At 36.7% G+C, this 25,998-nt stretch overlaps 1 protein-coding gene, 1 long non-coding RNA gene and 1 pseudogene across 3 annotated transcripts; 2 read left to right on the top strand and 1 right to left on the bottom strand.

Annotated features, from left to right (window-relative positions):
- The first annotated feature begins 623 nt into the window (after nucleotides 1–623).
- On the top strand, nucleotides 624–1,151 carry LOC129248949 (jerky protein homolog-like; annotated as a pseudogene).
- A 15,065-nt stretch (nucleotides 1,152–16,216) lies between these two features.
- Nucleotides 16,217–22,624, bottom strand: LOC129247950 (cysteine protease ATG4B). 2 transcript variants are annotated; one of them, XM_054887334.1, is made up of 6 exons: nucleotides 22,243–22,624; nucleotides 21,837–22,179; nucleotides 21,694–21,773; nucleotides 21,283–21,632; nucleotides 17,203–17,593; nucleotides 16,217–17,079 (listed from the first exon to the last, which is right to left on the bottom strand). In XM_054887334.1, the coding sequence occupies exons 1-6, from the start codon at nucleotides 22,382–22,384 to the stop codon at nucleotides 16,979–16,981; spliced, it is 1,407 nt and encodes a 468-aa protein (XP_054743309.1). In that variant the 5' UTR covers nucleotides 22,385–22,624; the 3' UTR covers nucleotides 16,217–16,978. The 2 variants fall into 2 exon arrangements, with proteins under 2 accessions (XP_054743309.1, XP_054743307.1); XM_054887332.1 differs by having other exon boundaries at nucleotides 17,458–17,593; nucleotides 22,243–22,500.
- Nucleotides 22,625–24,805: 2,181 nt separating this feature from the next.
- LOC129248057 (uncharacterized) lies at nucleotides 24,806–25,997 on the top strand. The gene is made up of 2 exons (XR_008582592.1): nucleotides 24,806–24,882; nucleotides 24,948–25,997. It is a non-coding gene; the product is annotated as an uncharacterized LOC129248057 (long non-coding RNA).
- Nucleotide 25,998: the final 1 nt, after the last annotated feature.

Below are 25,998 nucleotides of genomic sequence, written 5' to 3'. Positions count from 1 at the left end.
GAGTGCGGTCTCACAATGGCAGGGAAAAAATTTACGTTGCTTACAATAAATCAAAAAGCTGAAATTTTAAGGAAGCTAAGTGTAGGATTTTCTATCGATGCCTTATCCAAAAGTTTTCACGTGCACAGGTCAACAATAAACCGCATTAAGAATAAGAAGAATACCCTAAGGAAGTTCCTGGCGCATGCTGAATCTGGTCCTGGGAAGAGAAAAACGTTTAAACCTGCAGAGCTTCCTAAAATGGAAAGAGCATTGATGAAATGGTTTGCAAATCAACGAGCCAAGAATTTACGAATCACTTCTGATATGCTTAAACAAAAGGCCAAGTTTCTCCATGCCAAAATTCAGGAAAAATCGGGGGACTTCCATGCTAGCAATGGTTGGATTACAAACTTTAAAAAAAAGGTATGGAATACGAAGACTCATAATATGGGGAATAAGACTCATTCAGTTAATCCATTTCTACAAAAACTGAACAAAAAAATTGCTGACTTTGGAAGCTTTTGCCTGATAGAACTCTTGTGCGGTCAAAAGAAACTTCCGCTCCAGGACATAACATCAGTAAGGAAAGAATAACTTTTCTGGCTTGCACGAATGCATCTGGAAATCACAGAGTAAAACTAATGGTTATTGAGAAATCATTAAACCCACGATCACTTAACAATTTTACGGATATTCCAGTTGTCTACAAAGGAAATAAAAGTGCTTGGATGACCTTGGCTTTGTTTGAGGAATGGTTTCACAAAACATTTGTTCCAGAGGTACATCTGGTCATCTTTGTTTGTAAAAAATTTCGTTTATTAATTTAAATTTTCTAAAATTGCAGGTAAAAGGGTTCCTTCGTGCCGAAAATCTTCCCGAAAAGGCTCTATTGATTATTGATAATGCTCCATGCCATCCCAAAGACGGCGAGTTAATGAGTAGTGATGGTCAAATATCTGTAATGTGTCTTCCTCCAAACTGTACTGCACTTATACAGCCCATGGACCAGAATGTTATAAGACTTACGAAATTGAACTACAAAACAAGCCTTTTAAGTGTCATTGTTCTCCGTTACAACATTCAACTAATCTCTGCGAAACATCAACTTAAAACACGCAATATGCTTTTTAGCTAATGCCTGGAATGCTGTTAATGTGACCTCCATTTAGTCATCATTTCAAAAACTGTTTGAGGTAACATCCGAATGGGATAGTGAAGAATTTATCCCTCTTTCAGAGTTACGCTTACAGCTTGTTGAAGATACATCCAATATTCAAGCAATTTCAAATTTGCTTCAAGAAGTAGAACCATTGCAGCAAATATCCGATTCTGAAATTGAGCAATGGATTGCTGAACCTATTTTGGAGTCTTTTGAACAAAATGAAGATCCCTGTATCAATTGTGACCTTACTGATGGTGAAGAAACAAACAACGTGGTAGTAAATACGAAGAAAGTTACACAGAAGGAGACTATATCAGCATACAATATTTGCTTAGAATGGGCTGATCAAAATAATGCCTCTTTAGACGATATTATGACACTCCAGAGGCTTAGAAGCAGCGTAGTACTGAACAACCGAGCTTGCACAAAACAAACAAAAATGTCAAATTTTTTTAGTTCACCATAAAGTATGTGAGTCTTTCTATATTTATGTATATGAACGAATTAAACTTAAGCGTATTGAATTAAAATACATATTAAAAATAATAAACTTATTTTCCAACCAAATTCTTTCATAAAATTGCCTTTTATTTCATACAAAAAAAAATACTCACTACTTGCGACAACCTCAATTCTTGCACCGAGCCCTGTTTTCATTATGTGCAAGAATCGAGGTACTAGGTACTGTACAAATATGTGAATTTATATACATATGCGCATATACGTGCATATATATTACATACATATATATGCTCACTCAAGTAGGAGAGGGCCAGCTGTCGGGGGCCGATTGTGCCTCTTTGTCGTTCGTTCCGCGCTCTCGCTTGCAGTTCAAGCAAGGTAACGACGCATGAGCAAGATAACGACGCATTGTTTGGTGCGTGCAGCCGGCTACATCGAATTATAAGACGTTATCACGTCAAAAATAAATGTCACACAAAAATAATAAAAATTGCACAATCAATTTGAATTTTCGTTGGTTTCTTTCAATTTAAAATCCAATACCTCTAAATTGATCACCCTTTATAATCCTTTAAGAACAATAAAGCGTTAATACCAATAGGCGCATTTTTGCATTATAAACGCCGACAGCTAATTGTACACTCCGCAACAATTTTTCTTTTTTTAGAATATTCATTATTTTTTCATAGACGAAATCAAATAAATTCAATTTTCAAATTTCATGCGAAAATTAGAAAAAATGCGTAAATTACACAGTTTTAAGTCGGAATTTCTAGAAAGATTTTTGGTATGCAGTTTTATGGTTATTGCTGGCAAATGTCTTTGATTTTTTAAATTTTCTATCCTTATCATTTTCTCCATATAACGAATGCCTAAATGTTTGTTTGGGTGAGCTGTCAATTGCGGAAAGAGTTGCATAGCTTAACTTGTCTTAATCAGAATGGAAAAATGTTTATTTAGCGAGATCTGCATTTGCTTTTTATTCAAAAATCTATTATTAGTCTGTATTGTTTTGGCGTTTACGAGTACTATAACATTTCTGAATCCACCTCAGCAGCAAAAGTAAAAGAGCTTACGCTGAGTAGCTGATACTTATCCAATGATCCGTAGACAAACATACAGATTTGACAATTGGCCTTGATATGAGAAAAAGAATTATTATTTTCGTGTTTACATTTCAAATATTACCACTCTTTGAGTTTTTATTTTTTATAGTAGAGGTAACCGAAAAAACAAAATACTCACGAATCGAAAGTGTCGAAGAAAATTGGTTCAAGTTGGTGCTTATACTCGTACATATTTGGCTATTGAAGATGAGTGCCGCGGCGAGTGGGCTTAGAAATACTATAATTTGTGTCCATACGAAACGAAAGCGAGTCTGAAACTGCAATTGAGATTCGAAATTGAAGTTGTGGTTTGAAATAGTGGTAGGCAGACGCGACTGAAAGCTTTTGCTTTCAAAATAATTTTTCAGCGACAGGTGATGATGAAGACATGTATAAGTAATCACGTGCACATATGTCTGTATGTATATGTGAGTACATTTGTTGCTCTTTTCAATGCACTTAAGAAATTTCATAACTGGCGCAAGGTTACCGCTGCTTGAAGATTTTTCGATGTTGTTGGTGTTAATTTTATTTGAAAGAAAAAATTCCGAGTAACAGCGAAATATAATAAATTGTAGCTGATGCGATGAGTTGCGCACAGATATTGTAAGAGTAGCGATTTTAAAGCGTAAGTGCCAAAAATGTCATTAAATGACTTTTTATTTTGTTTTCCTTTTGCTTTGTGAATCACCCACGCGGTATAATGAAATCGTTTAAGGTCAGGTATGAGTCCTAACTCATAAGCGGAGAGCCGGAAGATTGACGAAGGGTAGGAAGGAAGATGGAGTACCTGGTAAATTTGGATCAGCGGTGAAAGAAACTACGACTTGTAAAGCAACAGACTCACAAAAAGAAAATGCCAGGCAACTGGGCTCTAACGATGCTTCAACAACCAAGGGGAATATCGCGGCGCAGGCATCAAATGGTATCTAAATTATCTCAAATTCAGCTTAACGGCAGTAGCGGCAATAGAAGCTGAGAAGCTAGTGAAAAGCAACTGTGACAAGAAAAAGCAAGGCGCAACATCCGAGCAAGAGTAAAGTATGTGAAGCTTTGAGAGCAACACATTGTGCAAGAAAATTTTGCAGCAGGCTGATTAAACTGTAGGACATTTGGTTAAGGATTTAAGACTGGCTATTCTACCCAAACCTTTTCTTACTCAAATATACCCATGGAAGGAGTAAGAAAGGGTTGAGGAACTTCTAGTAGAGCAGATGTATAAAGATTTCAAATCTAAAGTTAAATTCGAAGGCATACACCTTCGGCCAAGTTTAACACTACTCGATTGTGCAACCAAGGAAGCTGCTAGGATGGTAGATGAAATGGTTGAAGTGCACCTGGCACTGCTCAAGTAGCATTAAAGCGCCGTTTTGATACCATTACGAGACCTCCAACAGGCAGATATCTATAGCCAGCCAGACCTGCTGATATAATGGAGGAGATTGATTGGATTTAGGTTGGCGCACTGCCCCAGGCTTCCGAAGAAAGGACAGTTGTCTAGCTGCCAAACCCGAATATTTACAGAGAAAATGATCTACAGTCTTCTTCTCTGAAAGGTCCCCACAGCTTCTGCAATGGGCGTTACGTGGCAACCCTAGATTTTCCGCTTGTGTGCCCATCGTCCAGTGACCGGTAAACACAGCTACGAGTTTGGAAATTAAATGCCGAGGAGTCCAAAGGACTTTCTGAGTCCTTCGTATATCGTATTGGGGCCAAAGGGTTTTCAAAATAGCACCTGAAGAAATGGAGCACTATCTTTTCTGCAATCTAGACCACCGGGACCCCTTAAGATTTATAAGGAATTTGAAAGCATTTTTAGAGCATATATTTGGTATTAAATAGCATATTTTAAGTGCTTAAAATAAATTTTCAAAAGCATATTTTGAATTTCCCTACTACAGGAGTTACATACGTCCAGCAGCGCCAAAAATGAAATAAAAATAAATATAAAAAAATTGTATACAATGTTTATTAGTACTTAATCTTTATAAAAAAATTCATTTTAATATTTCTTTAGTAAAATTAGTATATAAAACATCACGTGACCCAAAGTGCAATGAAAAAAAGTCTGGATCATTTCTCCTTGGAATGTTCATGGAGGTAGGTAGTAATGGGTGAAATTTTGAAAGGTGCACTGGCTACACTCAGTAGTTGGACCGCTAGTTGCGGTCTCAGAGTCAACTCTGACAAAACGGAGTTGATGCTACTCACCAGGAAATACAAGCCTCCGCATTTTAACCTTCCAAGATTAAACAACCAGTGTCTTACACTCGCACCGGAAGTCAGGTACCTTGGTGTACTACTTGACCCCAAGCTCCACTGGAAGCTGCACATAGAAAATCGAGTTAAGAAGGCCAGTATAGCCTTCTACGCCTGTAAATCTATGTTCGGCAAAAAATGGGGTCTCAAGCCACGTGTCGTCCTTTGGATGTACAACGTAGTGATTCTGCCAATTTTAACATATGGTTGCCTAGTTTGGTGGGTAGCTCTTCAGAAGGACTACAACACCACTAAACTAGAGAGAGTGCAGAGAACTGCATGTTTAAGCATCACTGGTGCTTGTAGAACATGTCCCACTGCAAGTTAAATCTATTGCTGCTCAGAGCGCTATTAGGTGGAAGGAGATTGGCCTCTGGAGACAATTTCCTGTAGGACATAGTAGCATCTTGAAGCAGATCTCTCTTTCCTTCTCTGTTCTTCGCACTGACCTCTCCATCCGCAAACTGTGTTTTGAGGCTTGTGCTAGGGCTATCTTTCCGAGCAGGCAAGACTGGAAGAAGGGGAGAGTCGGCACGGACTGTTTTCACTGACCAGCATTTCGGTCTCCTTTAAACTACCGGAAACGAGCAGCGTTTTTCAAGCAGAAGTCTTTGCGATCCTGCAAGCATGCAAAATGCTTCAAAATCGCTGTTGGGAGGGAAACATTAATATTTTTTCCGATAGCCAAGCTGCGATCAAGGCACTGTCGTCGCCGTATTGCAGCTTTCTTCTGGTAAACTCCTGTAAGGAGGAACTCAAACATCTGGATCGAGCAGGAAACCTCTCCCTTATCTGGGTTCCTGGGCACAGGAATATAGAGGGGAATGAAATTGCCGAGGAGCTTGCCAGGAAGGGGTCGACAAAACCGGTTCCAGCTATCCCCCTCTCAGACATCGGTGTCCCTTTGTCCGTTGTTAAAGGGAAACTACACAATTTCTTTCTAGAAAAAGCGGAAGAGAAAAGATGGAGGTCTGTCTCATCGTGTGCTATTTCGAAAACATTATGGCCCTAATACGATAGAAACAGAACGCTTAAGGTGACGGGAATATCCCGCCATTCAATTTTCAAACTCATTGCGGTGTTCGCTGGTCACTGGGTGATCGGTACTCATGCGGAAAAGCTTGGAATTCCGTACAACTCCCATTGCAGAATCTGTGGGGATCCTGCAGAGAAAGAGACTGTTGAATACTTTCTCTGCAAATGTCCGGCTCTGGCGGCTAGGCGCTTGAGATTCCTTAGCGTCCCCTTTGAGGATGACTTGAAGAAATTCTCCAGCCTAGATCCCTTTTCGCTCCTCCACTACATCAACAGCACTGGATGGTTGTAGAAGGTTTTCTCTTCCCAATAATTTTTCTTTGCACAGGTAATGGTCCACATTATGGTATCAAAACGGCACGTCAGTGCTACTTGAAGTGTGTCTGTGGCACTTTTGCCATTTTACCTACCTACCTGATGGATCTGTAAAAAGTAAAAAAATTCGGGCCGGAATTTTGAAAAATTTTGTAATTTACGGCATTTAGAAAAAAGTATGTGTTTTACGTCATAAATGTCACACTTCAATAATGTTTATACAATTTTTTAATAAAAATATATTATCAAAAATCCGACGCGACATAGAGAAAACACTTTCGAATATTTGAAAAAAAAACCGCATCAAAAACTATTAAAAACTGTATGAGTTATCATGCAGACCGTGCCGAAAAAAGTAGTTTCGATAAAAACGAGTTTCAACTTTCAAGTGCATTTTCGCTGCCTCAAACGAAGGACAGATACCTGTGCGCATCAAATTCTCGTCGAGCAGTTACATTTTCTACCATAACTTTGTATCTATGGGGAATTTTTACAATCAACTTTCACAGAAATACGCCTAAAACTCTAAAGAGAGAATTACCCTAATTTTTGCTCCAGTGTTAAGGGCTGGAAAACTAGTCCCCATCACATTGGTGCGCTAGCGCCCCAAAATGGCACAAGGTCTGATCTAAAATTTTGTGTAACTATTAAGGACTTTCATCACAGGGAAGACATGCTACTCTTTTCGCACCAGGCAACACCAATTACCCGTCATTCTACTACATTTTTATCTAAACTATTTGGACTTGTTTATGCTTATCGCATGTGAAGCATAAAAACTCGCTTATAATAAAATCAGGTTTGAAATTAAAAATGTCAGCATAATAAAAAATTTTGCCATATAAAAATATAAAAAATATGCATCTACATACAAGTGTACGTATATATTTTTAAACTTTACTGGGTAGCTTAAGGTAAGCCAACACCCTCTTTCTCGGCAACAAAGACAAAAAAAACACCAAAGTACTCACACAAGCCAATAAAATCCACACCACCGCTTAATTACGCGCACACTTGTAATAAAAGCAACAACAATCAACAGTAAATCTCCATCGAATTGAAATCTATCTTCAATTGTATTATAATTTTTTGAATTTTTTTATTTATTATTTGCTTTAAGTGTTCTAAACGTTTGAATTCTTTTTTGTTTTTGTCTTTGGTTAGTTTTGCGGCACTTTTATTTGTCCAATGGATAATATGTTAGGTTCTCTCATTTCTTTTTATTAATTTTTATTACCAATTTAACAAAGTTTTTTAACAATATTTCTGATTAATTGTTGTAGATTTCAGCCAAATTGGTTTAATTTGTTTGGCTGATTGGCGAATTGCCTTGTGAAATGTGAGCAAATCCCAGTTGACCTAAGCGTTTACTTCCCTGCAAAAGATATCACAACCCAGTAAACACTTAAAAAAAATAAATAATTGGCGCGTACACTTCTGTTAGGTGTTTGGCCGAGCTCCTCCTCCTATTTGTGGTGTGCGTCTTGATGTTGTTCCACAAATGGCCGACTCCGAACGGCAGATATTTTTATGAGGAGCTTTTTCATGGCAGAAATACACTCGGAGGTTTGCCATTGCCTGCCCAGTAAACACTTAGCGCCATAAATTAGTCATTAAGGAATCCAATTTCGGAGCGTTTAGCCTCATAATGGGCTCGTTTGAGCGTCCACAATGAAGGTGTTTTCCTTTATTTTTTCTCAATTCATGCGCCCGATAGAAATAGCCCCGCCAGTAATAGTACATAAAATACACAGTAAGATATTCGACACGTGCCGAGCGAATGTGCGCAAACTTGAAGAGATTCCTGAAGAGAAGCTGATCCCACAGACCGGTGCTTTGAGTTTTGAACAAATATTTAATTTTAACTGTGAAATAAATATTTGGATACAAGAAGAACCGGAATGACGGCAAACTACTCTCAAGTTTCAAATTGAAATGCGCAAAATAATTAGCGCTGTGTTCTAATGTACCAACATCTAACATCTAACAATGAGAAAAAGAGTTTTTTCTTCTTCTATATATTTTCCACTTTACCCTACCTACTAATGATTTTTTTTTGTGTTTTTTTTTGTATTAGCAATAACTCGAAAAGTGCTCTTAATTCGTCTAATTATTTCCAAGCCACTAAATCAATTTCAACTGCTCGCTAACTAGTTCACTCTATCTGAATGATCGATCATTAAGCGATTTCATTAGGATTTTTTTTTTTGTTCTTTCTTCTTTTTTCTTTTTCTTAAATCAGCGTAACTGACGTCGCAGGAATGGGACGCTTATGAAAAGTGTTTGTCACTTGTACAAATAGAGAAAAATAATAAGAAGAAAAAATAATAGCAAAAAGAATAAAAACACAGTCTTCAGGCAAAGTAAAAGAATAACAATAAATTTAGTTCAACTCCATGTTTATTTAAATAAATTTATTGCGCAATAATTCAATGGTTCTTGGTTTAATAATCGATTTTTTTTTTTGAAGCCCATCCAAAACCTAAAAAACGAACTTGCCTATTCGATTTATTAGTAACTACCTAGTAGACGCATAAAAAGAGAAAAATTACATTGAACCACTTTAACCCTGGCGAGTCATGCTTCGTCGTTTCGACGGCGCGAGTTTTTATTTCACCGTTATCGTATGATTATTTTTATTTTTATTTTAATAAATCTATTTTGCGGGGCAAACATAAGTGGTCAACAAAAAAGGGCAAATCTTATCGTATGGTCTAAATGTAGTACAAAAAAGCTCGAGGACCAACACGCCATTGCAAAAATATAACAGATCCACTGTAATGCTTCCAAATGTTCATTACACCAGAGATCGTGGAGGAAATTATTTAATGGACAAACATTGAAATTGCTAATCGGCAGTCCATCTGACTTGTAACTACAGATGAAGCCCAAAGGAAAGCAACTTCTTCAAATGAAATTTCAGCCTTAATTGGACTCTTGGTACTAACAGCTGTCAAGAAAGATCAGCATCTGTCTGCATATGAATTGTTTGACAGATCTTATGGTGGAACAACATATATTTCGACAATGGCAAGTTCAAATTTCTTATGTCGTGTCTTCCATTCGACGATAAATCTGCACGCCTTCAAATGATTAAAGACAAATTTGCCCCCATTAGAAAAATTTGGGAGATGTTCATTGAAAAGTGCCGTGAAAACTATGCGACTGGAGAGTACCTTACGATTGACGAGCAACTGGTTCAGTTCGATTCCTCTTGCTTAACTCTACGTTATATAAAAGGTCGTAAGTGTAATACGTCAATGTTTTGCTTTGAGGAGCAGTAAACCCCAAATCCAACAAACCCTATATGATCGAATTTTACAACAAAACGAAAGCAGACATTGATACTTTTGACCAAATGTGTAGTGTCATAAGCTGTTCACGCAAAACAAACCGATGGCCAATGTGTCAATTTTTTGGCATATTGAGCATGGCTTTTATAAACAGCCACATTATTTATTCACACAACGTATTTCAAACAAATAAAACACCTCTTAGTCGTCCAGTTTTTATGAAAAAATTTGATTCTGCCCTTATTCAAAGTCACTTGACAAACAGACTTGAACTACCAGCATTGTCTACGTCGTTGTGATCAAATATTGAAAATGTTATTTCTTATGATGAAAATACCGCAGATACTAATCGCCAAAAAAATTTAACAAAAAAGAGAAAGATTTGCGCAATTTGTCCCCCTGCTAAGCGGCGGATGACGAAATCATTTTGTGCAAAATGTAAGAAAAGTCTTTGTGGGGAGCATAACATAGAGCTTTGTGCCTCTTGTACAAATTGAGAACTTTCATTTCTTAAAGTATTTTATTTTTTTAGTTAATAGTATTATCTTTATGAAAAAATACCATCCAGTGAATAATATGTTATTATATTAAATTGTTAATTTTTTTTTGTTTCTTAGTTTGCGTTTTGTATAAAAGCCAAATGAATCAGAGCTGTGAAAATTTTATTTATAATAAAAAGATTTAAGAAAAACTATTTGATATTGTTTTATTTAGAAGATATATAAACAAGGCAATGTGAATATATTGATTCTCGTAGGTTTTGATAGGTAGGATAATATATTAATGACTTTGAGTAATGCCGTCGTCGAATCAACGAGGAATGACCTCTACGTTATAAAAATAACGATAACCTCGAAACCTTCGAGGGTTAAAAAAGATCAGAAACGACCTGCATGTAAGGAGTGCCTTCTTATACCCCCAAAACATCTCTATCTTTTTGAGACACCTATGCCCGAGGTTAACGAGCACATGTGGCTCTTTAGTTCCATACGCAAATCTAATATTATTTAAAGAAAACATACAAAAATCATTCTGAATCGCTTAACGAGGATTAAGCGCCGATTCTATCTCTCAGCCACTTGCACTCGCTTTTTTACTTTATGGTGGATATCACATCCAAATTAAATGAGCTGAATCTAAAACTGCTAAATCTAAAATTGCAAAGAAAATGAAATCTTGCTTATGTTTTGGTAGAAGAATTAGTTTGTTCTGAAGAAAAATTTATTATTTTTGCAGAAGATATTCAGAGCAGTAAATTACTTCATTTTCAATGTCTAGAGAAATATCGCTATAAAGCCAGTGCTTGATACGAATTACTTTAGCATAGCCTTAAAAAAATTTAAGATGGATTTGCTGACAGATTTGAACAATTCAAAACCACAAATAGTCACAAGGTGAAGTCCAAAATAAACAAGATTGCCGTCATAAAAATTTTTTGATGGCACCATCTTTTTAATGAGTTAGTGCGTTGGCAGTTACATCCCTAGCTGACTTCCAGTGAAAGTTTGTTGACATTCGGTTCAGTGGAAGCGAAGTTAATGCATCTAAAGTGTCAGTATGTTTGTGCCATCGGTACAAAAATGAGTTTCGAACAGAAAGCTAGTATCAAATTTTATTTTAAAATCGTTAAAACATTTACCGAAACATTTGAATTGATGAAAAAAGGTTATGGCGATGATTGCCTATCTCGTGCCAGAGTTCATGAGTGATTTACACGTTTCAGCGACGGTTGTGAGGACATAAATGACAATACGCATACGAGCCGCCCAAAATCAGTAATCACCGAAAATTCCATCGAAATTGTTCGTAAATTTATTAAAAATGAACAGAAATCATCCTTGAAATTCATGGAATCGGAGTTGAATATCTTTAAAACATCGATTTATCGCATTTTAACTGATCATTTGGGCTGTCTGCGTTTCATTCCGCACAAGTTAACTGAGGACCAAAAATTGCTCAGAATTCAACCTTCGAAAGACCAAATTAAAGAGGCGAGAAATGACGAGAACTTCCTTTACAACATTGTAACTGGTGATGAAACGAGGTGTTTCCAACATGAACCTGAAACTAAGCGTCCAAGTGCCGAATGGAAAGCCCCAGACGAGCCACCACCCAAAAAATTACGTCAGTCAATGCAATTTTATATCTTGAAGCATTTGTTGCATAGCATTCGTCGAATTCACCCTAAATACTGCGAAGGAGGAAGCTGGCGTTTATGGAATAATAATGCACCATCTCATCGATCCACTCTAGTAACTGATTTTTTGACTAGAAATCGCATTTTAACCATCAATCACTCGCCGTATTCGTCTGATATGGCTCCTTGTGACTTCTACCTATTTGGAAAATTGCATTTGGGCATGAAAGAAAAACGTTTTGGGTCCGTAGAGGTCATCCAAAAAGCTTGTACCGACATCCTGAATGACATTCCAGTCAATGACCTGAAACACTCTTTCGAAAAGCTTTTAGATCGCGCAAATCAGTGTATCGACGGCAGAGGGGACTATTTTGAATAAATAAACTCGAACTTATCAGAACAAAGCTCCGGTCGTTTCTAGTCGTGCGAGCAAACGGTTTCTGGCATGAATCTAAATAAAAGTTAAGTAAGAAGCCAACTTACAAATACAAAATTTAGAGTGGTATTTGAAAGTGTTAGACGTGAATGCGAAATTTTTTTTAGGAAAAGAGAGAAAGATACTTGATTAAGGTCGATGAAACAAATGAAATGAGCAGAGGGAGTTGGTTTATAGAGCAACTTCCTGAGACCAGTGTTGCCAAGTATTATAAAGGGTGACTTTTTAAACTTTTAGTTTAAACAGCTGACGCACGTTTCGTTTTTTGTTTCACTGTCAATCATCTTCAGTTTTATCTATAATTTAACTATGAATCGTCTTACAAACGAACAACGCTTGCAAATCATTGAATTTTATTATAAAAATGCGTGTCCCTTAAAAAAGTTTATCGCGCGCTTCTTCCATTTTATGGTCAGTTTAATCGACCCACTGAAGCGGCTATTCGAGCTATTGTGACTAAATTTAGAACCAAATTTAGATTATTGGACATCAAACCACCAACACGCTTACGTAGAGTGCGAACTGAAGAGAATATCGCTACTGTATCGGCCAGGGTTAATGGTCATCATTTATCAATTATCGATTCGTCGTCGTTCGCAGCAATTGGGCCTCTGTTTTTTAACAACGTGGAAAATTTTTTAGGTGTGAAGCCTTTCAAAATACAGCTGGTGCAAGAATTGAAGCCGAACGACCTACCGCAACGCAGAATTTTTGGTGAATGGACTCTTGGAAAGTTGGCCGAAGATCCACTTTTTTATCGAAAAATTGTGTTCAGCGACGAAACTCATTTTTGGATCAATGGGTACGTAAATAAGCAGAATTGTCGAATTTGGGGTGAAGATCAGCCAGAAGAATTGCAAGAGCTACCAATGTATCAATGTATCCAGAAAAGGTCACAGTTTGGTGCGGTTTATGGGCTGGAGGTATCATTGGACCGTACTTCTTCAAAGATGCTGCGAATCGTAACGTAACTGTGAATGGTTAGCGCTACCGTGAAATGATATCCAACTTTTTTTGCCCAAAATGCAAGAGCTTGACTTGCATGACATGTGGTTACAGCAAGACGGTGCCACATGCCACACAGCACGCGTAACAATGGACTTGTTGAGAGGCAAGTTCGGTGAACATTTTATTTCACGTTCGGGACCTGTCAATTGGCCACCCAGATCATGCGATATAACGCGTTTAGATTATTTTTTGTGGGGCTATGTTAAATCTCATGTCTATTCAGACAAGACTGCTTCAATTAACGCATTGGAAGCCAACATTAAAGCATTTATATGTGAGATACCGGCCGAAACATTGGAAAGAGTATGCCAAAATTGGACTAAGTGGATGGACCATTTGAAGCGCAGTCGCGGTCGACATTTGCATGAAATAATCTCAAACATTAAATTATATAGACTGTACTATCGATTTAAATAAAAATTTTATACATTTTTCTGAATTTTTCGTGTGTTTTTTTGAAAAACTTTCCTATAGCTCTTAAAAAATCACTCTCTATAATATTTGTTTGACTAGTTATCCAGTAAATATTTTCCAGCAGCAAAGTTCTGGCGAATTGCCAACTGATTTCTCCCAAAATGAAATGCCATATTTTATTGTTATCAGAATGCAAGGTGGCGCAAAATTAATCATCCAATTTTGTATTTGAATAACTTTCTTTTTTACTAAATAAAAAAATTATTTTGAGCGATTGAAACTTTATTTTGCTTGTCTGTTTGTGTACTGTAGCTGTCTAATTCACAAGTGTCAAATATGATGACTTACGACGCTATTTGCAAAAGTTGTACATCTTCCACGAAAGTGATTAATTTTGTGCCACCTTGTAGTAAACGAACAGAAAACCTATAAAAAAATTAAAAAATTGGAAAATTGGAAAATTCAAAAAAGCTAGACATGGTGCGTTTTCCAGGCACATTTCGTTGTATCCAAAGTGGATTTACTTACTCAATTCATATCCAAATTCTTTATATTTACTTTTTCCAATACTAAATAAAATTTTCTGATTTGCTTAAATTGTAACCAGCTGTATTCCATCAGAGGATACTTGACCGAAATCGGAAGTTATGAGCTGCTTGGGCGGTATACAAAATAATCGATATTGACCCCGCCCAGGTGTATGATGGTCAAAAACTGTCTTTCTTGTGTTTACTTCCGCCTTTATTTGACAAATTGTTATCAAAAAAAAATATATAGCACAAGACTAATGTGAAAAAACCACTGGGATTGAACCTCAACCACTTGTTTACAACATACAGGGTGCGTACGGTATTTAAGAACAACTTGAGAGTAAAACTAATTAGCTTTCATTTTGAACAAAATTTAATGAAACTTCACGAATTTTTTACACAACATTAACTTATTTTATATCTATAAAATAATTTTATAAAATTTTCATTAACTGCATTAGCCTCCTCAATTCGGGCCCGAAAACGATTGCATGCCCGAATCGAATGCTCCATACTCATATTGACCATAACGGTATTAATTGCAGACTTCAGAGAAGAAATAGTGTTATGAGGATGCTTATTGATTTCACACAGAACTTAGCCCCATACGTAGTAATCCAGCGGATTAAGGTGTGGGGAGTTAGGCGGCCATAACTTCGGTGTTATGTAGCCACGGAACTTTTCAACCATCCAATCTTGTGTCGCCATCGCTTTGTGTGAAGAAGTGGAGTCTTGCTGAAAGATGTATGGGCTATCACCGGGTGCACTATCAATTCAAAGTTTCACTACCGTCTCTAGAACCTCGATATATGCAGCACAATTCACTGGAAATCCTTGTGTAAAGAAGTGTGGTGGCTTGACATGTCCGTTATTGCGCACAATACCCCAAGCCATAACAGCGGCTGGAAACTTCATGTGCATGACAACAGGAATCTCTGTAGAATTGGAATATAGCCAAAGATGACTTCTGCGGTTCGTCTTGGCCAAAATTTTTTCGTCAGAAAAAAAAACCATAACATCTCAAGCACTTCAGGGTGTTTAATTTTGTTTAGAAGGCGTTTTGATCGGATAACTCGCTGTTGTCGCGTTTGCTCCAACATAAACTGTAAATCCCTCCGGATTTATAACGGAGATATCCATGGACAACTCGACGAATAAGACACTCAGAAACATTAAGCTCGCTCGCTAGAGCCCTCATCGTCAGTGAACGCTTGCTTTTGCTGAATAAGTTATGCAGATCGGTCAGTGTCAGAACGTTCCTCGTGCTTTTTGGGTTCTGAAAGAGATTCTGCATTGCCGCCTAGTGCTTCCAATTCACGTCAATCGGATTAGCAACGAAAGAATGGACGCACTTAAGAAAATTATAGATTTCTAAATCGGTGTGATTTGCCATGTAGCGACGACTTCTCTTCATTTCTTGAGTTAAGTTGTAGTCCTTCATGTCTTATCTGGTGTCGCGAAGTTATAGCCACATATACGCTTGTCCTCATTTACCGTATGCACCCTGTTTATAAAAATGTATGTATGCAGCCATTTATAAGACATATTCTCTTGTGTCTTGTAAAAATGTGTCAATTTGAAATGCAAAAATGAAAGAGTGCTGGAACAAAAACAATTTATGATTGGGGTGTGGCCATAGGTGGCACATACGTTTCATACGATAGTGGGCCAATAAAATCTAACGCGACACTATAGCAACCCAGCTGAAGACTGAAGGGGCAACCAAGCGGCGGGAGAGTAAACAATTTTATGTTTTTAGCTGACATTTAACAGCTGTAATGCATACCATTATTTACTAAGGAAATTTATATGATATGTATTTCTGGCACATGCATTTAGAACGTTAATTTGTCTGTCTGTGCTTGACGGCGTATCAAATTCGCACATTATTGCTTTATGCTAATATGCAATGGTATTTCCCTGCGCACTTCTCGTTGTCATTTTTCATGCAGCCTTACATATTTTGATTAAAAATCAATTAAGCGTTATAATTTAGATTTCGTCAGCAGAGTTTTCCGCCTATGGTGGTAGTAAATGTGTGTATGTATATATGTATATGTTTAGTAAGTAGTACACGTTGTTGTTTTTGCTTTTTGTTTTGCTTTATTTCCATGTGCATAGGCATGTCGTCGTACATTTAATTACTTAAAAATTGTTTACATAAATTGTTGTATTTTTGTATTTTATATTTATGCGTTTTCATTATTTGTTGTTATTCCTTTATTGCAGTTATAGTCTTTACATATACCGCTGCATACATAGTACAATACCTCAGCTACTAGTATACATTAGTTAGCACACGCGTTACACGCCCGATGAACTCTCTAGACATTTCTACTTTCTACGCGTTTATTTGATTGTGTATGCTTCCTTGTGTGTGTATGTTTGTGTACATGTTTTTTTTTTTTTTTTGTTTTTTTAATTATGACAAATTCATACTACATTATTGACTATTAAAATTCAACGCTTTCATCATGCGCTGCTTTTCATGCTGCATTTTCCTACTCTTTTCTTCCTTCTCCGTACTTGCATGAGTCGGATCGCAGCGACTTGTTTTTTTTTTTTTTTTTTTTTTGATTAGAAAAAAGCTTAAAATTATTGTTAGCATTTATAACAGGATATTTACAAAATTACACATATTTCGTGTATTTATATATTGTATAAAAAAGAATATAACTAATACAAAGTAATTGCAAATTAGAAAAATCAATTTTATGAAAATGCTGTCTTCCTCGTTCGTTTTCGTTCACGCACATTATTTTCAAACGAATTGCTGCGTAAAAAAAGACACTAATGATTCGTTTTATAGTATTTTTACAACTATTATTTTCATTTAGAACTACGAAATTATCTCGAAATCTTCATCTGAATCGGCCACATCAGCATCGCAGCCATTGCGCGTCGAACCGATTGTGTGGATGTGATTCACATTTTCAAAGTCTGCAAAAAAGCAATTTAAGGAAAAATATTATTTTGCAAGTTCGAAAAATTCTTGCACTAAACATTGTTAATAGAAATGAAAATTAGTATTTAAGAAATTTTAGTTTTTTTTTGTTTAAAGACCTTCTGAATCGCAAGAACTGATGGTTCGATAGCAACGATTCTTATAGTTTTCGATGGCTGCCCCCGTTGGCGCTGCCTGCATCGCATCAAAAGTAGCGCGTGCAGACGTCCCTATAGTTTTTGCTATAGTTGTACGCGGTGTATTGCTATTGGTAGCATCACTGGAGGCGGCGCTCGAAGCTGTCGTAGACGTTGAGGACGTGTTGAAGTTAACTATCCCCGTTGTATTTAGTGTAGTAAAATTTGACTCAATACCTGCCGTTGCGGATACCCATTCCGGTGAGCGCGATTTTGTGATTTCGAGCAGCGGTTGCGTGGAGGCGGTCAATACCTGTGTGCGCAAGTTATCGAGTAAAACTTCGAAACTCAGCCGTGATTTGCAGAGGAAACACTGAGGACAAGAACAATGATTAAGAATAACGAATAGAAAAGAATAACTAAAATAAAATTAAAAAAATAAATAAATTAAAACAATATATTAAAAAAATAACCAAAATAATAATAAAAAATAATGAAAAAATAATAAAAATACAACAAAAAAGTAATAAAAAATTATAAATAATAACAAATAATAATAAAAAAACGATAGTAATAAAAATAAAAACTAATAAAAAAAAAATTAAGTTATGGCACTCCGATGCGGGGTTACCCTTAAACCAACCAAGTTAAAAAAATATATAAAATGATAAAAAAAAATAATAAAAAATAATAAAAATAATAATAAAAACAAGAAAATATAAAAAAGGTTACAATAAAATAATAATAAAAACTTAAAAAAACAAGCTGATGGCCTAGTCGCTAATGCTTTTTTTAATTCATTGTGATTGTAATTCATTACTTTTCCAATTTTCAAATAAAAAAAAAAAATAATAAAAACAAGAAAATATAAAAAAGGTTACAATAAAATAATAATAAAAACTTAAAAAAACAAAATAATAAAAAAAAATTATTTTAAAATTATACAAAATAAAAAAAATATTATATATTTATAAAAAGTAAAAAAAAAATATTATATTGTAAAACTATAAAGGTCCTGACAACATCATTCCAGCAGAACTTCAAGAAGGACTGGAAGTTCTACTGCCTTGGTTAACAAGGATCTTTAACAAGTGTTTAAACCTCTCTTACCTCCCGACAATTTGGAAGAAATCGAAGGTAGTATTCATTCCGAAAACGGGGAAGCCTTCACACTGCAAACCAAACGACTTCAGGCCCATTAGCCTAACCTCTTTTTGCTTAAAGGCTTTTGAAAAAGTCTTAGATGAGCAAATCAAAACCCAACTTGATACTAAGTTGATCTCTGAGGCCCAACATGCCTACACTAAAGGGAAATCGACTGAAACGGCACTTCATTCACTGGTGCAAACAGTGGAAACTTCCCTTCACAATAAGGAGTACTCTCTTGTCGCATTTATGGACATAGAAGATGCTTTTAATAATATTGAACCCAACGCTATTTTGTCTGAAATTGCCAAATTGGGTATTAATTACTCCATCCGAAAGATGATCGAACAAATGCTCCAAAATAGAATAATCACTTCAGAGCTTGGGTTAAGCCGCATGAGAATGTACGCCGTCAAAGGCACCCCTCAAGGCGGAGTACTTTCACCCCTTCTCTGGAATCTCGCTGTAAACAGTTTGCTTCGAAATCTCGAAAAAGCAGGCTGCAAGGTTGTAGCCTATGCAGATGATATTGCTCTCTGCGTGTCAGGCAAACACCTGAATACCCTCACTGAGCTCATGCAACGCTCAATCAATATTCTGTCAAAATGGTGCACCGAATGCGGACTAAATGCGAATCCAGCAAAGACAGATCTTGTTCTCTTCAATAGGAAACAACAATCTCCTCCACTGCAAACAATAACCTTAAAAGGGGAATCATTACTCCTATCTGATTCAGCTAAATATCTAGGAGTTATTCTAGATAGGAAGTTGAGTTGGAAATTGAACATCGAAAACAGATGTAAAAAAGCTTTTATAGCTCTCTATACTTGTAAGAAAGCTATAGGCAAAACCTGGGGTTTTTCACCTCGGATCATTTATTGGATATACACCTCGATCATCAAACCGATACTCTTCTACGGTGTGGTTGTATGGTGGACAGCACTCGATAAACGGTGCAGAGTAGCCACAATTGATCGAGTTCAAAGAACAGCCTGCCTCCTGATAACAGGATGCTTAAGTACAACACCTACTAAGGCTCTAAATACGTTGCTTCACTTGTTCCCTATCGATCTGGCTGGCAAAGCGATTGCAGCGAAAGCAGCGACACGCATGAATGCCATATCGAAATGGAATAAGTATCTTGGCCATTCGGCCATACTGAACAGGAACACTGTTATCTCTTCCGACATAGACTATCATGTAAGTCTTCCATCACCACCCTTGCTATTCTCCTGTTCACTCCCAACTAGGGAAGAATGGAAGACAAATCTAACCGAAATCGATGGCCCGCTGATTATATATACAGATGGTTCAAAACAAGACGGCAAAGTGGGATTTGATTACCCGACTACTGCAGCGTATTCCAAGCGGAAGTATGCGCTATCTGGTATGCTGCGAAAACTCTCTTAGAAAATAGAATATCACTAGAGGATATCCGCTTTTTCACCGACAGTCAAGCGGCCGTTCGAGCACTCAGCTCCTCTTATACCCACTCAGATGTGGTTCGATCCTGTCTCTTATCTCTTAACGAGATAAGTGTTCAGAATTCTGTCCAAGTTATCTGGATACCGGGTCACAGTGGATTCGAAGGTAACTGCAAAGCTGATGAGCTCGCAAGAGCTGGGGCTGCGCAATCAAATGTTAGTGACTTACCCACAATCCACATTCCGCTCGCAACATGTAAAATGCTCATCGATCGAGAATTTCACAGCATTGCTGATCGGAGGTGGCGAGTGGAAACTACTTGCGTTACGACCAGACAAATCTGGCCATCCTACAATCTGAAACAGACAAAAACCCTTATAAGTCTTTCGAAACACGAACTAAGGCATATAACATCTCTTATCACCGGCCACTGCCTTTTGGGCACTCACGCACGTCGGCTCGGGGTTCCTCAAAACGACCTGTGCAGATACTGCGAGGACGAAGATGAGGAAGTATCGAGCAGACATTTGCTGTGCAGTTGTCCGGGTCTAGCCAGAAGTCGACTCGCTCTTCTAGGCTCTCCAACAATTGACAATCTTTCAGTACTCTCGGACCTGAAAATCGAATCTCTCATCAAATTTTCGAAACGAATTAATATCTTTGATCAAAATCCACAATAAAAATCTCGGTTAGGTGGGGAAATCATTTAAAATAATGAGCTCTAGGGCAACACAACGGACCCAACTTGCGGTCTATGTGGTACTCCGATGCGGGGTCACCCTTAAACCAACCAACCAACCAAAACTATAAAATATAAATAAATAAACAAAAAAATAACAAGAGAATAATATAAAAATAACAAAAAAATAGCAAACTTAAAAAAAAAAAAAAAAAAAAAAAAACAAGAAAATAGTAAAAAGATATAAAAACATAATATAAATACAAAAAAAGATAATAAAATAATAGTAAAATAAAAATAAAAATAAAATAACAAAATATAAAAACTAATAAAAAACAAATAAAAAAAAATTTAAAAATTATAAAAATATTATAAAAAAATAATAAAAATATTATTAAAAAAATAAAAAAATAACAAGAAAATAATATAAAAATAACAAACAACTACAAAAAAAATTTAAAAATATAAATATAAAAAATATATAAAAAAGGTAATAAAATAATAGTAAAATAATAATGAAAAAAATAATAAATTTATTATAAAAAATATTTGTTTTGCAGATGAGGGAGTTTAAAATGCCTAATGTCCGGAGACTAAAACACTCCCCGTCGTTTGGAACCGAACAAAATAATAAAAAAAAATTAATAAAAAAAATATAATAAAAAAAATATAAAAAAACTAATAACAAAATAATAATAAAAACAAAAAAAGAACAAAAAATTAATAAAAAAATAACAAACAAATAATTAAAAAAAAATCAAAAAAAATGAAAAAACAAAGTAAAAACAAATACTTCTTTTTCGCCTGCCTACCATTGCCATTGATGGGTCCATGTGCTGAAAACTTATGCGTCCAGCATATCTTTGATGAAATGTGGCATCGAAATCTCTTTCATCCTGTGACGTCTTCTGTCCCACTGATCCCGAACGTTGTGTCGTGTGCGGATCAAGGTATAAAACTTCATCGTCCACATATCCAACAAAGTAGAGCGCTTGATTTGGACGCCCACCAATCATGCCACAATTGCCAACCAACTCAAAACAACTTTTCAACGCAGGTATATAAATGGGATTTATATCACTGAGACCCAAACGTAGTGGAATGATGAGTAGTAAAGGCTTCCATGTGTCTTCATTGTTTGGGTTCTCAAGGCAAAGTGAATCTGTATGTATGTAAAATAAGAAATATGTAACAACAATATATAAGCATGTAGCAGATCTCACATATATCATCAGTCACTATAGTGTTGTCCATTGCCACATGCACCACTATTGAGCACCAGTCATCATAGCGCACCAGTTTCCTTTAAAATAAACCGTTGTCATAAGTAGCAACATTTTTTTTTTCATTTCGAATTATTGCTCACTTCAAAACTTGCGCCACCGTGTTTGGACCAAACCATTGGCCCACTTTTTTATCTTCCGAATCGCCCATTAAAGCGATTTGATGTATAGAAAAATAACTTTTGCGTGAATCCTCGAAACGGTTAACGATTTTCAAATATGTCGCGTCTCGTATTTCTGGCGTCCAAAACCATTCCCGTCCAAGATGTAGGTCAATTAAAGCTTGCGCCAAAACCATTTGGCCACAGCGCAGCATACAACCCCAGCCCTTATCGGTGGTCAATTGTGGTGCCCCAAGTGGCACGAAACCCCGACGATAGGTGCACCACAGACGCGATTGAATATCGCGCCGTATTAAATCGATCTCTGCAAACAGGTGGATAAAGATTTTTTTTACACACAGGCAATGACATTTTCCGTCACATTTACCTTGTATTGCATTGTAGCGCTTGCCGAGTACCCAAACTGTGGTATTCACCTTCGGTATATCATCTGGCTCACCGACAGCACCAGCCACAGCGCCAGCCAACACCCCATCGGGGCCTAAATATGCTTCGAATACGCTATCCATTTGACGTGAAACATTAGCGCACAATGCAATCAAGCGATCGATGTTTGCGATGCTCTGCAAACGCAAGTAATAAAGAGAAGGACTTTTTCGAAACAGCACGTCGGGATGCAGCCGCAGCCAACTGTATAGAAATAACAGCACTAAGGCGCTAACGATGAAACATGCAGTTATTTGCGATGGTATTAGTGTTAACCATAAGCTGCTCCCACAGCTGAGCTCCGCGAGATATTGCAAAATTTGGAAAGTTTCTCAGCTGACGTCGCAGCTGAGGAGACAAACGCAAATTATTTAAAATAAACTTTAGTCACTGCTCATCACAAATATTCAAATAACCTACTAAAGAAACGCCACATTAGAAAACAATGACCAAACGGTAGATAATATCATTTAGCTCACCGTCTCTCACTCCGCGTACTTGAGTATGCCCTTGAGCTCTTTTTTCTTACAATTAGTTACTGATTCGGCACAGATATTTACTTGTTATGACAACGACTCCTCCGTATGGCCTAAATTTTTTCCAAACTCCTCAGTGATATGGACGCCTACACGAAATGCTAAAAACATCGGCAGTGTTTTCTCGTACCTTAGTTCGTATCCTTTTCAACTTTTTACTTGCTCATTACGCGATAAAAGTAAAAATTCAAAACAAAGACGAATTGCTTCCTCTTTGCCAATAATACAAGATGCCATTCACAACGAGCGATGACGACAGTTCATTTGCAAACTGTGTACAGTGGGACAAGCGTACGAAATAATGTAAAATATCAAATCTCAAAAACAATTAAAATTAGTAGATAAAACCAGTATATAACTACCACACTGCAAGAAGTTATTCAAAAAATAAAAAATAAATAAAAAATGAAAATACTAAGCAAGCTCCAGAAAGTTCAACTCGAGTCAACTGATTTTATTTGCATGCCGCGTAATAACTAATAAAAAAAATTTAACATTAATGTAGTTTACTGCAAAATGTTGTTAAATTGGACTGCTCTAAGAGAGACTTGCTTATGTTAATACATACTCTTCTAAATCAACATAATTAAAGATAAAACAAAGGTCAAGAAAACTAAAAAAATACCCTGTCAGTGCAATGTACTCACCTGTCTTCTTCGCCTAATTTATCTAACGGTAGACCCAGAATACGTGCTGTTTCGACAGGTTCGGTCCAAATGCAGTGGGGTGTTAGGTGACTAGGTTTGAGTAGGTCATATAAATAGATGGTCAGTGTCGTGCGGTGTGACTTCACATGCTGGACATAGATTAGGTATTGGGACCGATTCTGGATAAGTACGAGTTTAACCTTCTACAATATCCAGAACGCATTTGGGCCAAAGTGGCACGGGTCTCGCGAGACAGCTGACACGTGCGAGCGTTTGCTAGTTCCGTATTCCCTTCCAAATAAGATAAAAAGTATGTTTCAGACAAAGCTTAACAAAGGAAGTAAATACACCATCAGCCAGGGTTTTAAGCAAAAAATCCTACTTGCCGGCTCCTTTCTCCCAATTCCAAAATCTTCATAATCCACTTTTCATTTGAAGATTTCAAATTTGACATGTTTTCCTTTTAGCTTATGTTAAATATATTAAAAACTGTATGAGATTGTGAGTCAGAAAATTTTTTAATCAAATAAGTTTTCTTTAAATTTTTACTAGTACTAACGGACAAACAAAATGGATGCAAGACATTTTGGAAGTTCTTACTGATTTAGAAACAGAAACGTATTGCTATTGTTATTCTTTCAATTTCAGCATGATCCGACCAATCTAATATAACCCTTGTCCTTTAAAAAGTTAGCCAGAATGTTACAAAAACTATATTTATTTTATCCATAAAAAGCATCCAGAAGGTCAAATAGTGATGATTGACCTGTTCATTTATTTTCTGCATGGTCGCGCTTTTTCCGATTTTTTCCAGTGTCGTCTCATTAGAAAAAGTTTACGACTGACATATCATCGTTCGCACGACAGTCGGTCCCACATTACTGGAATTTGTATCCGGCACAATACGGATTTGCATCCGACCAAGAATCCTCCTAATATTTGTTACAACAACTGTATAAATGAATATACATTCGAAACGTTCCAATAGCGTAGACTGCCTTTTTTGGTTAGCTCCAAATCAGCTACAACAACAATATATGAAACAAATATATATTGTTGTTGTACCGGACTTGAATCACCAACTTTCGATCAACAAGCTAATTCGGAATTAAATACAGCTAGTCCTAATTAACTCTGGAATTAATTTACAAAATTAGAGACGACTAAATATGAACCGTCACGATTGCGAGTGAATTGTGAGACCTTTGTCTATCTGGAAATAACGCAAATGATGATAATGAAAGGCGATTAATTTGCGATGACAACACTGCCTACGAACAGATGGTGTCTATTGTGAATGAAAAATATCCAAAACAAACAAAAGAAAGCAGAAACTTTTGAAAGCAAACTCAAAGAAAATATGGTACCAAAGCACAACTAATGGAGAGTACAACAAAAGTAAGTATTTTTATCCTTGAGTCTTTTTTAACATTTTTGTTTTCTTTTTAAGTTTAATAAATTAGGAATGCCTTTTTCCATGTAGCGAGAGACCAGATAGCAGTGGAAAAGTAAAAATATCGAAATTTCGACTCAATTGTTAATACGAAACATGAACTTTATCATGTCTTCAGTGTGCGGGTCATTCGTCACACCTTGGAAAAGTTTGAAGATGAGTGAACGACTTTGAATCTTAAGCCATCAAACAGGCAGAGATTGGTAATAAGTGAGGAAGACATAGGCGGAGAAGTGACACTAATTTATAACCAGCCAAGGACTGTTACCCCGCAGCATTCTCCTAGCACAATGTTACAACAACCCAGAAATGCCGATCGGCATCCAAAAAATAGCTTAACGATCCTTTCTTGGGCTCAGCGAAATAGAGATAAAAAATTGTTGCTATCCTTAAATCTCACGAATGTATCTGACTAAAAAAACAAGGCATTACACGAGAACAGCGGTAGTAAAGCGGCACTAGTCGCTAACTAGCCTTATTTCAATCGAAATACTCAACCAGTTCGACAACAACAACAACAATCTATTAGTGTTCGACCAAGCCTCAATGAATCCACAAAGATTCAATATTTAATACGTTTTATGACGTGAATTTTACTTCTTTCGAAATGAGGAAAAGTGCACCGTTATCTTCAATGGTACTCAATGTAGAGCTATGTTAGCCGACTTTCTGTGGTTCCAACAAGACGACGTAGAGCTCGAAGTTGTGGAGGAGAAATTTAGCGACGCGGTGAGGTACGGTACACTAGACAGAGCTAGTTTACTGGGGCGGTAGCCCTTGGTCGGGAAATACCCGAGTCATTCCGGTAACGTAGAACCGGCTCCCAGGGGAATGAACCCAACCTGTCGAAACAACAAGTTTCCTGGGCCTACCGTTAGATGAGGTAGACGAAGACGACCGATGATTATGCTACACTGACAGGGCATAGTTACTGCTACAACAACAACAAGCTGACCATTTTATTTCTATGCTATTCCATATGTAATAATTTGAATGTTACTTTAAAATGAATCCAGAATTAAGTTGTCGATTATTAAAATGTTATTTTATTTAAATCTCTT

Source organism: Anastrepha obliqua, chromosome 5 (assembly GCF_027943255.1).
Source record: "Anastrepha obliqua isolate idAnaObli1 chromosome 5, idAnaObli1_1.0, whole genome shotgun sequence".
Classification (NCBI taxonomy): domain Eukaryota; kingdom Metazoa; phylum Arthropoda; class Insecta; order Diptera; family Tephritidae; genus Anastrepha; species Anastrepha obliqua.
The sequence above is the reverse complement of the archived record's forward strand: the minus strand, read 5'-3'. Positions and strand labels throughout refer to the sequence as shown.